This window comes from Alosa sapidissima, chromosome 4, assembly GCF_018492685.1.
Source record: "Alosa sapidissima isolate fAloSap1 chromosome 4, fAloSap1.pri, whole genome shotgun sequence".
Classification (NCBI taxonomy): domain Eukaryota; kingdom Metazoa; phylum Chordata; class Actinopteri; order Clupeiformes; family Clupeidae; genus Alosa; species Alosa sapidissima.
In genome coordinates this window covers 29,362,368-29,377,810 of record NC_055960.1, presented here as the reverse complement: position 1 = coordinate 29,377,810, position 15,443 = coordinate 29,362,368, and the positions used below count along the sequence as shown (strand labels likewise).

Genomic DNA, 15,443 nt, shown 5'->3' with positions numbered 1-15,443 from the left:
TATGGTGGAACAATGCAACTTTAATATACATGTTCGATTTGAAAACACACCACTACAGAAGCCATTCATACATCATTAATATTCTCTCATTCACCTTCTGCGTCATACAGAACCTAGCCACCACGTCAGAGCACAGGTATGGAGTCTGTGAAGGGCCAAAAAGTACGCCATGGCTTCTCCTGGGCTAGGCAATCAAACAGAACTGCATTGAGACTAGTTGTACGTATAGAGTTGTGCACAGAGTTCGCTGAGTCTGTGTGACTGTCCAGGGAGGTTGGCTACACACCCCCAGGACAGCGGAGGTTTCTGTGAAGTGTACAGTACACCACACTTCTTTGTTTAACATTCATTAGAGCTGAGGCCATCCCCAAAACGAGATGACTTAAGTTTTTAGCCTGGAGTGATATGATGGCATGAAGGAGGAGGATCCTTGTTTGCATCAGTGCCAATAACATGAGATGTAATGAAAGGAGAATGTTTTGTGTTCCAACAAATCAAGCAGTCCTTGTTGTTTGTTTGGGTCCAGCATTCAACATCACACATGGAGTTATAAATTACACAATCTCTGATGTGGCATTTTGTGATTGGATCTCATATTGACTGGGTGAAGACAACATTGGTGCGTAGCCTTAAACTCAACACATGAAGCTAGGCAGTGGAAATGCTTAAGTTTGCCAAGAACAAATCCAATTTTCCACATCAACTCATCAGCTCATTCACTTTCTTGAGTGTGTTTGTTTTTTGCAAGAACAATCCTGATTGGCTACAGAAACTCATGCTCCTAATGACTTCACTTCCTGTATGTAGAGGAACTTTATTACAATGATTTAAGAGGGTCCTATCTGACAGGACTAGGACAGAGTGCAGAACAGACTTCAGGTGCTGAATGCAACAATACTGACTGTTTGTCAATCAATTCTGATTTAGAAACAGAAAGAAAATCAAATCACAACCAGAGCAACTCAAAGGGGCGAATGCACTTGGCAAGTAAACTTATTTCAGCTCTTCAAAAAAACTGACAAATTACTTTCCTAAAAACAATAGAAGAAAAACAAATTTAAAAAATAATAAAAATGACTTTTTGCTTTGACCTCTGCCCTCTTCAACAGTCTATTTGCAGGATTACAGCTGCCCAGCAGTGGGGCAGAGAAGCTTATCCACTGAAACCAGGGCTTTCTTAAGGTCGTTCGTAACACTAATTTGATGGTGGCGGTGTCCGGTCAGATGGTCTCTGACACAATCTTTCATCCTTCCCTGCTTCAGTGTGTGTGTGTGTTTGTGTTGGCTCTGTAGAGCCTCAACATGCACAAGTTTTCACTCTTTGTACCTGACTTACAACAGTCATTACTGAACCGAATCCTAGAGCAAGGTTCCATTGGCCGCATTAGGGACCTTCCCATTCAATCTCTTTGGCATAGTTCTACACACACTGACGTCACTGTGGACTTTGGCAACAGTTAACGAAACTCATTCATATTTATTGATTTTCAAAACCAAATAGAGGATCAAATGGCAGAGACAGAGCCAACATCATGCTGTTCCATCATTCGAACTTTGAAAACTATCGTCACATTCATTTTATTACATCTCAATAGACTACCTAATGCCAAAACCAATCTGATTTGAAAAAAGACGTCCTTTTTTAAAAAAATATTCTACAGAGATCACAAACTTTTTGGGAACCGATTTCGAATGAGGATCAAATTCTTAGGGTCCCTCCTTGGATTTGTGATTCTGTCATTACAATCAATGATTTAAAACAGGGATCAAGTCCACGTGATACCAGAATGCTTCACTGACCTAAGGCCAGAAATGCCAGCAAAAGTGAGGGGACCCTCTAGGAGGCCCACAGTGTACCCACTTTTTTTTTTGTTTGTTTGTATGCATTCTAATTTGTTTTTAGTTTTTTTTTTACAAACAACTCAGTCACAACAATACTAGTGCTGAGGTCTTCGTTTAGATGTACAAAGAGTGAAAACATTGTTGTGACATGAAAAAAAAAAAAAGATTTAAAAAGGACTTATTTGAGATAAGCCATCTTCAGTGGTGTACGTGGTCGTTGAGACTTTGCGCTCGTAAAAATTAAAACTCTGTGCAGGACAGTCCAGTGCGGAGGGAAAAAAATGCCGCTGCCACCGCTGTGACCCCAGCTGGGCTCAGTTGGCGATTTTCTCAATTTCGTCAAGGTCATCTGTGTCCAGCTTCTCAATCTTCTTTTCTGTTAGAATGACAGAGGCAGAAAGAGATGTGTCATTTACACCAAGACGGCATATACTGACGTCTTACCTCTACAGACACCCACGGACACAAAGAACACATGCAGGGGAAACTCTGCCTGTTGTAACCACTCCGCAGGTTGAACAAGTCAGGACTAGCCAAAGGCTGGGGTGTGAAATTACTACAGTGCCTTGCCCTACAACTCAACTCCCGACATACCTAAAAAGATATCTTCTGCTAACATGGACATCCATTCTCTAATAATGTTGTGTGTGCGTGCCATTTTTCATAAGGAATACTTCCATCCGTCTTTTCATTTTCACCCAAACTTGGCAAGCAGTCAATGTAGTCACTGTTCCTACTTCTTCAACACTGTGTAACATTCAAGTTACTGAGACATTATTCACACTGTCCATTATTTTACATTCCCACAGTTCTGCTGCTAAAGCATCTCTGTATGGAACTGAACATTTAATGAGACTTAACATTAACCAAATCTTCAGGTAGACATTCAGAAACAGCCCAACAAGTCTATGAAAAATAGTTTGTGGTCAGTTTCATAAACCAGTAAAAATACACCATCAACGATGGAGCCGTGCAGATTCCATCAAAAGGGCAATGTTCGTTTGATCCCATTAAAATGATGGTGCCACTCCTATCAATGACAAGGTTACTGAAACTAGAACTTTGAACTGTCATTCCCAATTCAGAGTTCTCTTTAGTGTTCTGGAACTTACTGAAGTGTTCCTGGATCCGGTTTAGGATGTTCATGCTGGACTTGCTGTCCACCATATTGATGGCGAGTCCTCTCTTGCCAAAACGCCCCGTCCTCCCAATCCTGTGCAGGTACGTCTCGTTGTCAGGGTTACCATCTTTATCCACTGGCAAATCAAAGTTGATCACCACGGAAACCTGTTCCACATCGATGCCTGTGGGTGAATGAGAGACATGGCAGTGATGTCTATGCAAGGAATTTGTTTTTTACCTTTTTTTTAATAAAAGCATTTTAGTTCCATTTACTTATTACTTTTGGAATGGAAAACATAAAACGAAGTATGCATCATTACATGTTGAAGATTTTCCACAATTCAATAACCATTCAAGGTTGACGTGTTGTTGATGCTCAAGTGCAACGGCCAATCAACTCCACCCAACCTTTCCATGCTCACAGAGAAAAGTTGAAGGGTGAACATCCCTCACAGCCGACTGGCTGAAATCGTTTACCGCACTGTTTGAGCCACTTCGTTTACCAGTTTACCATTTACAGAGCTGTGTGTGTGCATGCAGATCAGCACAGAACAGACAGCTAGAGGACATTTGCTGAATTTGACAAAAACATTATTGTAAAGAGGTTTAGTATTAGGGTTGAGTTAAGGGGAGAATTTGACATCCTTTATTTGCACTGGCCTATTGGCACTTAGGGATGGGATTTGGCCAATAGACATTCAAGCTCATTTAACATTACACAATTCTTTTCATTATAAATCAACAATAATCACCAGCACTTGGACGGTCGATCATGATTAACGTTGATTGTTGTTAATGGCTGATCGTTGATTTATTTTGAAATAATAACTATTTTGGTTAATATTCAGATCGCAAATATTTAGCCTGATTACTGCTTTAATGTTTCCCCTAGAGGCTCTTCAGTGATTAGGCAATACCAGAGTCTCTGGTTTGGTTTTTCATGTGGGGAAGTGCCGTACACGTACACATCCACCCAAACCATGTCGTTCCACGTGTTTATTTCACGACTGCATAGGGGAAACACTGCTCATTGCTGTTCATACAGCTTGAAGCCAAAGTGCTTTCTTAAGAGGTGATTTGATTTTTACCTTTCTTGTTGACCAAATGCTCTGTTCCTGCCATCTTAGCTAGAGCTGAATCAAACATGCCCCAGCCTGGATAGGACTTAGTTTGAGCTATAAGGAAGGGGCTAAAATGCAGTCCTGTAAAGGAAAGGAGTGGTCTAGATCAGCCCCTTTTAAATTTCTTTGACCTGAGGCCCGGTCATGGCAGACTTCAACTCTGTTGGAAGTTATAAGGATCAACTTTGTTCCATTAAATGACGTTATGCCGTAGCCTCGTGGAGCAGCCGTGGTCTACTGGTTAGCGCTTCAGACTTGTAACCAGAGGGTTGCCGGTTCAAACCCCAACTAGGAAGAACGGCTGAAGTGCCCTTGAGCAAGGCACCTAACCCCTCACTGCTCCCCGAGCGCCGCTGTAGCAGGCAGCTCACTGCATCGGGATTAGTATGTGCTTCACATCACTGTGTGATGAGTGTGTTTCACTAATTCACGGATTGGGATAAATGCAGAGACCAAATTTCCCCTCACGGGATCAAAAGAGTATGTTGTTATATATATATAAATGGTGTATGGTATATGGTAAATGGTGTATATATATATATATATATATATATATATATATATATATATACACACACACACACACACTTGACAGTAAAAGTGGAGCTTTGCTACAATGTTATCGAGTGGTTTCAGCTTCTCTTGCGCAGACGTGCACACGCATGCATTGAATGCATGCTCATATCACTACCACAATTTTATGCCTCTAAAAATATATCAGCATGTATTTCCTCCTGATTGCGGAAACGTTTGTTTTCCTTTTCCGGTCCGCGGTTCCTTGATCTATTGCGCAGCAAATTATCAGACAAGTGACAAAAGCACCGGGCATTATTTGACTCCGCGGCTCTGCGGACCAGCATTCTCCCCATCCCATAGTCGGCATTCTCCTCAGCCTGTAGTTTGAAAAACACCGCTCTATAAATGTTGGAATGGAGCACAGCACAATTATGAAAACAAGGTGATCTCAATCACCTCTCAATCACTTTGTTTACATAATAGTTGGAAGTCAAAATTGTATTCCAAAACCCCTTTAAAGCTTACTTATCCTCACCATTATTGCTGAGCTTATAAACTCTCTAAGGCAGACAGTGCTCCTTGTTATTCATGTAAAACATGGATAATTACTACTTTTTGCCATTTAAGGAGTAATTTCCTTCAGTTCCACGCTTATTATGACGTATTGTAAATTGTTTTGCATTGCTGTATCGCAGTGTTGTAGTCAAGTCGCTATGCCTCGAGTCCGAGTCTAGGTTCGAGTCTCCAGTGTTCAAGTCCAAGTCATTAAAAAAAAATCCAAGTCAAGTCCGAGTCGAGTCACTATTAAATGCAAAACTGACAACCTTCGAGGCATTCGTGTCTCCAGGCATTTGGCACCATTAAAGTTAATTGTAGGAACATGGAGTGATGTATGACATGAAGCAATAGCACTCCATTGCACTAATATTAATACTGAAAATAATTTGGACATTAAAATAGTCCTCGTCCTCGTCTCAATTTCCGCAATTTTTTCAAAGTCTGCATGGTCTGAATGTACGAGTCCAAGTTCGAGTCATTCAGTGCTCAAGTCCAAGTCAAGAGTCTCTAAATTTAGCTGATTCGGACTCGAGTACTACAACACAGCTGTATCATGATACCAAAGTTCCTTGATTGCTCCACTTTAACCCTCACTGATGATACCCCATCGTTACCATGGGCAACGTGTCGTGATGGTATCGCATTGTGCATTACTTTGTGATTCCGAGCCCTCGTCAATACTGAGAGGATAAACGCTCCTAACATCTCTTACCTCTGGCACACACGTTGGTGGTGACCAGCACTTTTTCTTTGCCGTCCCTGAAACGGTCAATGACGGCGGCTCTCTGCTCTACCGCCATCTCGCCACTCAAGAGCGCCACCTGGTGGCCTTCCCTTGACAGCTCTCCCGCCAGCCAGCCTGCCGTTTTCCTAGTCTGAATACACAACAGCAGAGAACAGTTTGCACATCAGTACACTCAAAAATCAATCAATAAAGTAGTAGATCACAGGGCACCCAATACAAAAGATTACATGAATACCAGCACAGTGGCTGAGAACTTATTCCACATAGTATCATTTCTCTGCATCCTCTGTAAAAGCCCCTTCTTCCCCAGTATGTGTGCACTGAGTGCATGCGGTCTCTTACATGGCAGAAGATCATGGCCTGGGCAATAGTGATGGCTCCGTAGATATTGCACAGCGCCTGGAACTTCTCCTCCTTGCTGCAGCAGCTGACGTAGTACTGTTTAATGGTGTCCAGCGTCTCCTCCTCACGCTTCAGCTTGATGATGTTGGGGTCTGGCACGATCCGCTTGGCAAAGTTCCACACGGACTCCTCAAACGTGGCCGAGAACAGCAGCATCTGACAGTTCTTGGGCAACATCCTGGTGGCGAGGAGGGTGGACAATGAAAAAGATTGTTTCCGGTGGGAGGGTATTAGGGATGTAACGGTATGAAAATTTAACCTCGCGGTTATAGTGACCAAATTTATCACGGTTTTTGGTATTATCACAGTATTTTTAAAAGTGTGTTCAATATGTGCAGAAAGCACTGATAGGCCTACACAAGCTGAAATAGTTTCAAGAAGTGTCCAGTTCACTTTTTCCTTGGTCATGTTTAATTGGCTATGCCCTTATAGCTTAACTTACCCTACCATTACTTGAAGTTTGCTATTTCTGTTATTTGGATCCAATGAGTGAGACCAAAGTAAGTGTTCAAAATAAAACTTTAGGCTACTGTATTTTCCTGATAACGTGAGTGGAATGGATTTAATGTGGACGCGAACATAAAAAGATGCAGAGTGGCTACATGATACAGTGCACGTTTTGCGGTGAAAATGTTAAGCCTTTTAAAATCAGGTGTAGCCTAATCCGAATAGCAAAATCGTTAAAACCATTAATTAAACAACAGAATCAATAGGGTACCAGTTTTGTTTCATTGTACCAGGCCTACTGTATGTCAAAAGCAGGCTTGGATGAAGCTGGGAAGGATTAGACACACGGTTTCCAGTAATCGTTTCATCCCTAGAGGGTATAGGAGGGTAGCAACAACCAACTTGCTAGATTGATCAGATTCTACACCATATCTAAACCACCTCTAAATTGTTCCCTACGTTTTGAGCAGAACTTTGAGCAGAACACACACCCCATTTCTATTTTCTTTGTCACTTGCGTTGTTCTGCTACTTTAGATGAGAAATATGACTCAATTGGCAGGCATATTTAATGGATTTAGAGTGGACAGAGAACGCTCAATGCTACACAACGGTCAGTCACCTGCATGCAGTTAGCATATGTTGTTAGTCTTGCTAGATTGATAAGATTCTAAACCAATTCTAGACCACTTTTAAATTGTTCCCTTCCATTTAAAGCTGCAGTCGGCAAGATTTTTTGATCAAATTCACTGAAACCGACACAATGCTCTGACAGCCGGTTTTAAAATAAACCTGCATTTCTACCTCTACGTAGAGCCTGTTATTTGTTTTGCGAAAATCTACCACTTCCGGTCCTTCTGGTCCCATCAGTGCAGAGCTGTGTGAAATGTGACTGGCAATCACAGTCTGGTGCACACGCACGGACGAGCACGAACTCAATGGGAGGGTGCTCAGAGGTAATGGGGGGGGCATTAGAGAGTTGCAAACATTCAAAAGTCCCATCAATCTGCCAGACTTGCCGACTGCAGCTTTAACTTAATTGACACTTTCAATGAAACATGTCAATTATGGCATCTCGGTCAATCTCTCAGGTTTTGAGCTCAGTAAATGATGCATAGCTAAATTTAACTGTCTAAAAAAATCCAAAAAAATTCAGATCAATGCCATAATCTTACTCTGAGGGGGACAAAATCACACCTGCAGTGCTTTTCTCTCTTTCAGTGCTACACCATATAGAAGCAGACAGCTATGCAGCCAATAGCAACTCAACACAACAACTCAGTGGTGCAACTTTAACAGCAGGACCTCTCAGGCCACCACAGTGGAAACTAACATTTATAATATGCTACTCTAGTTAAAGCTCGATTTCCCTCAGATCATCTCAAACCACATACTTGACCTTTGTTTATTATTTACTCTCATCTCCACTCACCTCTGGATGCGGATGCTCTGGTCTTGATGGCCCTGTGTTGCAATCATCACATCGGCCTCATCCAGCACGAACACTTTGATCTTCTTGGGGTCGATGAACTTGAACTTCAGACACCAGTCCAATATGGTTCCCGGCGTGCCAATCACAATCTGGTCCTGTATCTTCATCCCCCTATCCACTAGACAACACCAAAACCAAATCAAGTCAACCGAGTCAAATCACTTCAATGTTTTGTTTGCACTGGAGTAAATTCACTTAGTAAGGGAATCACCATCCTGATCATTTCATTAACCAGTGAAAGCATTCACATTCACAGAAAACAGAACTGCTTTTATTTAAGTTTGCAAAAGAATCAATCACTATCTGGATCACTTTGTTAGTCACAGATGACTGATACAGGACTAGACCAGGTATGAACCAGATCAGCAATGGAATCAGTGATGTTGGGAAACTTGTTGGGATCTTCTTTTTAACATGGCAGCCAGCTACCAATACTACTGGTGACTAATATGATGGTTAGGATAGCCTCATAGCCCGAATAAGCTTTTTATTCAATGACAGTGATCCTTACGTTTGTTCCCACGGATTCCATAGATGAGTTTGACCTCAGGGTAGAACTTCCCCATCTGTTCAATGACTTTTCCAGTCTGGAGGGCCAGTTCATAGGTGGGCGAAACACACAAGGCCTGTGGAGAGGAAGAGGGCAGAGCCGTTCAGTCAGAGTTTAAAAGGTGCCATGTGTAATATCCGCCAAAAAATCAATTCATACTCCACATTCCATAAAAAGATGGGGCAGATGGAGCATGTTGCCCGCATACCACCTCCTATGGCCGAAACTGGTATTATGACACCTGTCGGGCTGTGGCTAGTAATTTAGCATGCTAATTCAGGTTGATATCTCTGCAGCACTATACCTTGTCCTTTTTTTAATGACATCACCCTTATTTCTTCTCATTCTTTTGATGTGTGTAGCTAATTTTTTTCACGTTAATGTGAATTTACACTAGAGTCGTTTTTTTTCAGGGTTTCAAGGTTTTTCAGTCACCCACATAAATCCATTAGAATCAGAGTATCAATATATACCAGCAGCGTTTTACACTCATATTATGGCCTTTAAGTAGAGGAAAGCATATTATTAAGCTTCACTTTTTCTAACACATGGATAAAGACATAATTGGGTCATGTTAGAGACGGGGGCAGTGTAAATTGATTAATTTACATTTCATTCATGTCTTGTTTAGTCATGTCAAGTTAAGGGCCATTTCATAGTCAACGCAAGCAAGCAGAGAGCAAAGCAAGAAACACATGCCTGTTCATAGCTCCTGCGTTGTGAACGCGTGTAAACGCCTTAAATGCAAGCGTAGTGGGCGATGCGCCGACATTGGAAACACATGTAAATTACATGCGTCGCGTATCAAAAAACGGGACGACACATTTTGCTACACATCGACGCATAATGGCGGCCGAAGCGTACACATGCGTAGCATTTTGGATGCGCATTCGTACCAATGCGTTGACTATGTAACGGCCCTTAATCTAGCCCATTATAACGCTCTTACCTGTGGCCACTTGTTGGCAGGGTCCACTCGACTGAGCATGGCCAAGACGAAGGCAGCTGTTTTACCTGTGCCTGACTGGGACTGGGCAATCAGGTTCTGTGGGCTGAAGGAGAGACAGGGGACGTTAGAGACACCGTTTCACCATCGAGAGCCAAGATAAACGGCAATAAACGGCTGTTTACACTAGGAACGATAACTATAAAAATAACTATACCAATGTTAGCGTCGTTAGCGTTACAGTTCATGTGTGGACATTGTCATTCATATTAACTGGAGCAATACTTTTTTGACGTCGTAATTATTGTTCATGGTGTGAACGGCCCTTAAGGGAGATGTTCCAGAGTTGTTTTGCTCTGTTTGAAGCCCCTCATAAGTACACAGCAAGTTAGAAACGGGCTGTACTCTAGACTAGACTGCATTTATTAGTCTCTTAGCGCTCAATGCCTACATACACCTCAAGACATCCGTCGAAAGAAAGAAGCTTCACTTGAATAAATGAATTAAACTAACATACCTATAGTAATAATAATTTTAATATTTGAGGTGTTCAATTCCAGTGGTTCATTTGTGCACCTGCAGCCTCTCCTCTCCCTTCCTGCACAGCTCATTATGCATACTCACGGTTCAGCCAGCATCATGGGCAGGGCGTTCTCCTGGATCTTGGAGGGTCGGTTGAAGCCCATGGCGTACACTCCCTGCAGCAGCTGAGGCTTTCTGTGAAACAAAACACCAGCAGTGAATGAGGCGTCAACATGAAACACAGATATTAGGGGCCAATCACACCAGGAATCATAACGGCAACTATAAGGATAACTGCAACTATGAAGATGTAAGCGTCTGTGTCGTTATCATTATAGTTTGTGTGTGCATGTGGTTCTTCATATTAGCTATAGCCATTATCATTATCGTTTCGTTCTTGGTGTGAATGGCCCATTAGGCAGACACTGAGTACAAGTTCAGCCAACCTGCTACTTAACTTGGACAAGTGACTAAGGTTTGTTCTAGATATCATCACTGGCTTGCTGATTTCTCCAAAGACTCAGATAGCGTCATGTTCCCAAAGACCAGGCACAACAAAGCAGCTGTAGTTCTTAAAATTTTGTCAACAAAACATTTTCACAGATACAAAGTGCATAACGTTTCCTTCAGTAACATTTGTGATGAATGAATATGACCATGGTATAAAACCTGGTGTATCAGGTTAGTCATGGCATACACACAGACACAGAGGGTCACTTACAGCCGCAGCTCCTCAAACGACTTGACCGAGTAGAGCGGAGAGTTTGGATCTCGCTGAAGAACTTCCACTTGATTGTTTGTGTTCACCAAGTTGTTTCGTATCAACTTATTTAACAAGGACTGTGCCGCCTTATCCTCTGTGGATCACATATTATACAACATTTAGTGCCTGACTCGTGAGTGTTAACAAACAATTCCTTCAATGTCATAAAATATACTGCATGTGAAGAGTGTACCCAAAGTAGTTGACAAACACTACATATACAACCAACAGAGTGTCAGATTCATTCATGACGCCTACCTTTATCCTCCTCCTCTGTCTTTGCCACCTGTCCATCTCCCTGGACATCAGCCTTAACTGTACCTAAGAAAGATGATAGAGCCACATAAATAGAAATCACATTTAGTATAGGATAAGATTGTGTATTTGTAGAAGGTGGGTACACTGGTATTTCAGTTGGGGGGAAACGCTTGACTACAGTCTATGATTGACCACAGCTACGTTACACTCTGTCTGGACTTAGAAGATGAGTCTTCCGTCCATATAAACGACTGTCATTGCAAACACCGAATAGTCGAACTCACCGTTCTCCTCAGGTTTGGCTTTGTCTTCTTTTTCTCTAATTTGCAGGGTACTGATCTGCCAATTTAAAGAAAATAAAATTACTGCACCCACCACTGACAGGGCTAGGTGCTAACCTAGAGCTAATTCTGCCTCTTGTTTACAATAGGGAAACAGAAACAAAGACAAGAGTAAAGGATGAAGTTGTACAGTGTGTGTGGCTAATATGTTCTACTGAATTGATACACGGCTGCGATGCCCCGGACGCGTTGAGATAGACAAGCTAGATAAGCTCCTAAGGCTAACGTTACCCAAGTCGGGATAGCAAAGAAACAACACGCAAAATGTTAATGGTGGACAGACAGGGGTTATAATACGCTTTATAGTTTACTAATTAGATAGCTATCTACTAAGTTTTAAAACAACAACAGGCCGGTAACTTAGCTCTAACTGACTGTAGTTACCTACTCTTCGCTAAGTTAGTTAGCTGGCTGAATAACAACAGACTGATGATACTAGTCAAATAAGCAATACACTACTGCATTTTCTACAAATCCTTGCCGTAATGTTCGGTCACATTTTTAAAGAGTAAATATAGCTAAGGATTATAATCACAGGCGTTGTAGTTACAGCTTATACAAATAGCTAAATAGAGGCCCTATCCTGGTATTAGCTAGCTAACGTTAGCATGGTAAAGTGCATGCTTTATCCTTACCGAATCAGCGGCAGCTTCTTGCTCATCAACAGCACGGGCCCAGGAATCAGTCGCCATGGTGGCCGTGTATCTAAAAACTTTTTTTGTGTTGAACACTGACCCACTTTCACAAATAACTTTAAAGCTACACTGCCCGGCCTGTTAATTTCACGCAGTTCCACTTAAACACACAGCTGACAAGGGAGGGCTTTTTACAATGGCGTGTGGAATCTACCACCCTCGCGAGTGTGTGTAACGCTAACGCGTCCGACGGGAAAATCAGGCAGGCATTGACGACTACAGTCACTTGGTTCCTATTACGTTTGAGTTGTTCATCGGTGTCAGGTTGCTTATAATTGTTAGCAAAAAAATAAATACATAGTTGAAATGAATGTAAATTAAATGTTCATATAGAGTCAAACGTAACTGGGTATGCCGAATCTAGACATAACTAGAAAAAAGACTCGCCCAAAGCCTTCAACAAATGTAGTGGCCTACTGACAAATGGCTTGTGAGGAAGTTTAAAGATGAGGCCTGAAATAATGTTCCACTCCCCATGACCAAACACAGCACAAAATGTACTTCAAGGTAATAAGTGTATGATTATATTCCACTTAATAGCCTACATTTTCAACATTAGGGGGACTTATACTTTTTTCACAAGCCACATATTTACATATTTTAACATATTTGTTTATGAAACAGAATGACCCATTCTTCACACAGCCATGAAATGTTTACTGACTTGTTGGAAAGCGATTTACACTGATCATTCGGAAACATCACAGATCAATCCTATATGATGGCCGTTGTTTTACAACTTTGTTTCAGTCTCGCTCCATTATGCATAATTTTCATTTGATGAACAAATAGCATGAATGGGTATACGCCACTATAGAGTAGCCCTCTTGCCAACAAAACAGTGCTCCAGTGCCTCCAGGATACTGTGGTCTGTAAATAGGTCAAAGGCACGATCCCTTTCCCTATCAAGATGGAGACAGTCACCTCTGAAAGCAAAGCCTTCCAGGGATGCTGAGGGGATTAAATGAAGAATTGATTTTGGACTTTTTTCTTCTTGTTGGACGCATAGAGACGAGGAGAAGAAGAGGCGGCCTTGGCTGTAAAAGAAGATTACATTGATCTGTGTCCAACATCTTTCTTTAATGAGTAATTACTCTTCGACAAGAATGACAAAGAGCTATTTAAATGAATATGCTCTTGTGCCAACTCTCTTCTTTGTTGGCCTTCACCAGGGCTCCAAGGCATGCCATGTGTTTTGTGAGTTTGCAGGATGAAGTTGAAAGATTTATTGAAGTTAAGAGACAAAGCAGGTGTGATGGTTTTAAAACACAAATCTTTTTCTCCAAACATACTGTATAGGATATGTAGGAGTCATACAGTATGTAGGAGTCAGAGTATATAAAAACGTTCTTGGCTTTACATTAGAAACAGCATTTGCTTTTAATTATGAATAATTACTCATTTTGTGAAAGTTTTAAAGGAATGCAAATGTGATTGAGTTAATCTATTATAAATCATATTTATATATCAAGGATTAAGCACTAGTCCTATATATAAAGGAAGGTGCCTGATTTCAAAGTAAATTAGCAAGAAAATGTTTCCAAATGTGTGTGAGTGTGCACATGTTCTTGCTTAATGATCAAGGGCATTACGTCCATGACAATGAGAGCATACAGTACAATCAGCCTGGCTTTGTCTTCTTCCTTCACAGCCAGTTAGTGCATCAGAGTTAGTTTTGCTCCCGTATGTAATATTAATCAAACAGTATAATGCTATTATGAATTTCACCAGAAAGTGAGGTTGTTCCATATCTGTGCTGATACATGAATTCTGTAATCATTTATTGATACTGCCCAATAAACGGCGCATGGATAATGCATGAGGTCTTTTGTAAAGCTGACATTTAATCTGCCTTTGTGTCCTCATAGTCAAAAAGACATTGCAAAGGCGTGTTCAGTTTTCCTTGTCATCTCTGTGAACCAACTAAGGTAAAAGTCGGGTCTATCTCTGATACTCCAGACGCACACACACCTCTGCTGTCCTAAAAGCACCCGTGTCTGAGATCATAAGTCTACAAAAAGAATTCAGCGTTTCTATGATCACAAACAAAGTAAGTGTATTTGACAGTGAATGCCGTGTTCTGAATGACTGTTTTGAGGTCTGTGGGGGTGAAGGCACCGTTCTGCTTCAGTGTATTAGGGTACGGCCGGGGTGTGAGTGGGTTTTCTGAGAAACCCTGGTGACCAGTGGTGGACTCCCATCTGGGACGGCATGTTTTATTAACGGGCCTGGCTTAGTTACATGCCATACTGCCCTGGGCCCTGCCAAACTTCCTTCTCTACTGCGATAGCTGCTCAATGTGTCTGTGTGCCATTGTGAAAATGATATCCACCGCCATGCACGCATGAGATTGGGTGATGATGTCAGTCAGCCTCTGTGTTTCATGTTCTTGGCCAAGTGATTGCTTCTCTCTTCTTCTCAGGGAGCTCACTAATTCACAAGGAACACATCAGATCTGATCACCGCCCCCCCCCCCCCCCCCCCCCCCCCCCCCACACACACACACATACAAACACCATTCCCTGTATACGCACAGCACAGCACAGTACAGCCGACAGCCAACCCGGCACCTCAAGCCAGGCTTTATATAACACCCGGGCATGTAGGACTGCTGCCATGTTATTGGCTGAACTTCTAATCTGTGAAGCTGAGTGTGACATTGGTCTCTCAAAGGGCTGTGAAAAAAAGGTCTCACTCAGAACAACAGATGAAGAGCAGCAAAGACATAGGTAGATCAGCTGGACAGGTCAGCGTGCAGAGCAAGGCCGTGCAGGATAGAGTACAGATAGAGATGCTTACAGCTGTCATTACCGCATGAGTGTACGAGGATTTGTGTGATGGGGATTTCTTTATTCTAAAAGTGCCATACACGTCTGCAGGCAAGCATTACATTATTCATTCCACTTCAGTGGAGGAGCAGCGAGCTGCTCAAGGGAAAAAAAAAACATTTACTATTATGGGGATTTTATATGCCACCACACACACGTGATAAACACAGTGAGGCGGACGCTACACACTCTTAGGCGACTGCAAAGAGTACACTTCACCAAGCCCCTGCACCAAAAATCTGCTCTTAAAGCCTGTCTCTCTTTCTCTCTCTTCCTCACCCTCTTCCTCTCTTCCT

At 42.0% G+C, this 15,443-nt stretch overlaps 1 protein-coding gene across 1 annotated transcript; it reads right to left on the bottom strand.

Moving 5' to 3' along the window:
- LOC121706502 (ATP-dependent RNA helicase DDX19B-like) lies at positions 1 to 12,504 on the bottom strand. The gene is made up of 12 exons (XM_042088313.1): positions 12,260 to 12,504; positions 11,568 to 11,622; positions 11,284 to 11,346; positions 10,984 to 11,119; positions 10,365 to 10,457; positions 9,744 to 9,846; positions 8,756 to 8,870; positions 8,185 to 8,362; positions 6,247 to 6,484; positions 5,872 to 6,034; positions 2,955 to 3,146; positions 1 to 2,218 (listed from the first exon to the last, which is right to left on the bottom strand). The coding sequence occupies exons 1-12, from the start codon at positions 12,314 to 12,316 to the stop codon at positions 2,157 to 2,159; spliced, it is 1,455 nt and encodes a 484-aa protein (XP_041944247.1). The 5' UTR covers positions 12,317 to 12,504; the 3' UTR covers positions 1 to 2,156.
- Positions 12,505 to 15,443: the final 2,939 nt, after the last annotated feature.

What these genes read in the sequence shown, in the direction of transcription:
- LOC121706502 (XM_042088313.1), bottom strand. Translation starts at nt 12,316, where the DNA reads ATGGCGACTGATTCCTGGGCCCGTGCTGTTGATGAGCAAGAAGCTGCC. An exon ending in CTGCCAACAAGTGGCCACAG is followed by an intron (nt 8,871 to 9,743) that starts GTAAGAGCGTTA and finishes TCCTCTCCACAG; the next exon opens with GCCTTGTGTGTTTCGCCCAC. An exon ending in TGGAATCCGTGGGAACAAAC is followed by an intron (nt 8,363 to 8,755) that starts GTAAGGATCACT and finishes GGTGTTGTCTAG; the next exon opens with TGGATAGGGGGATGAAGATA.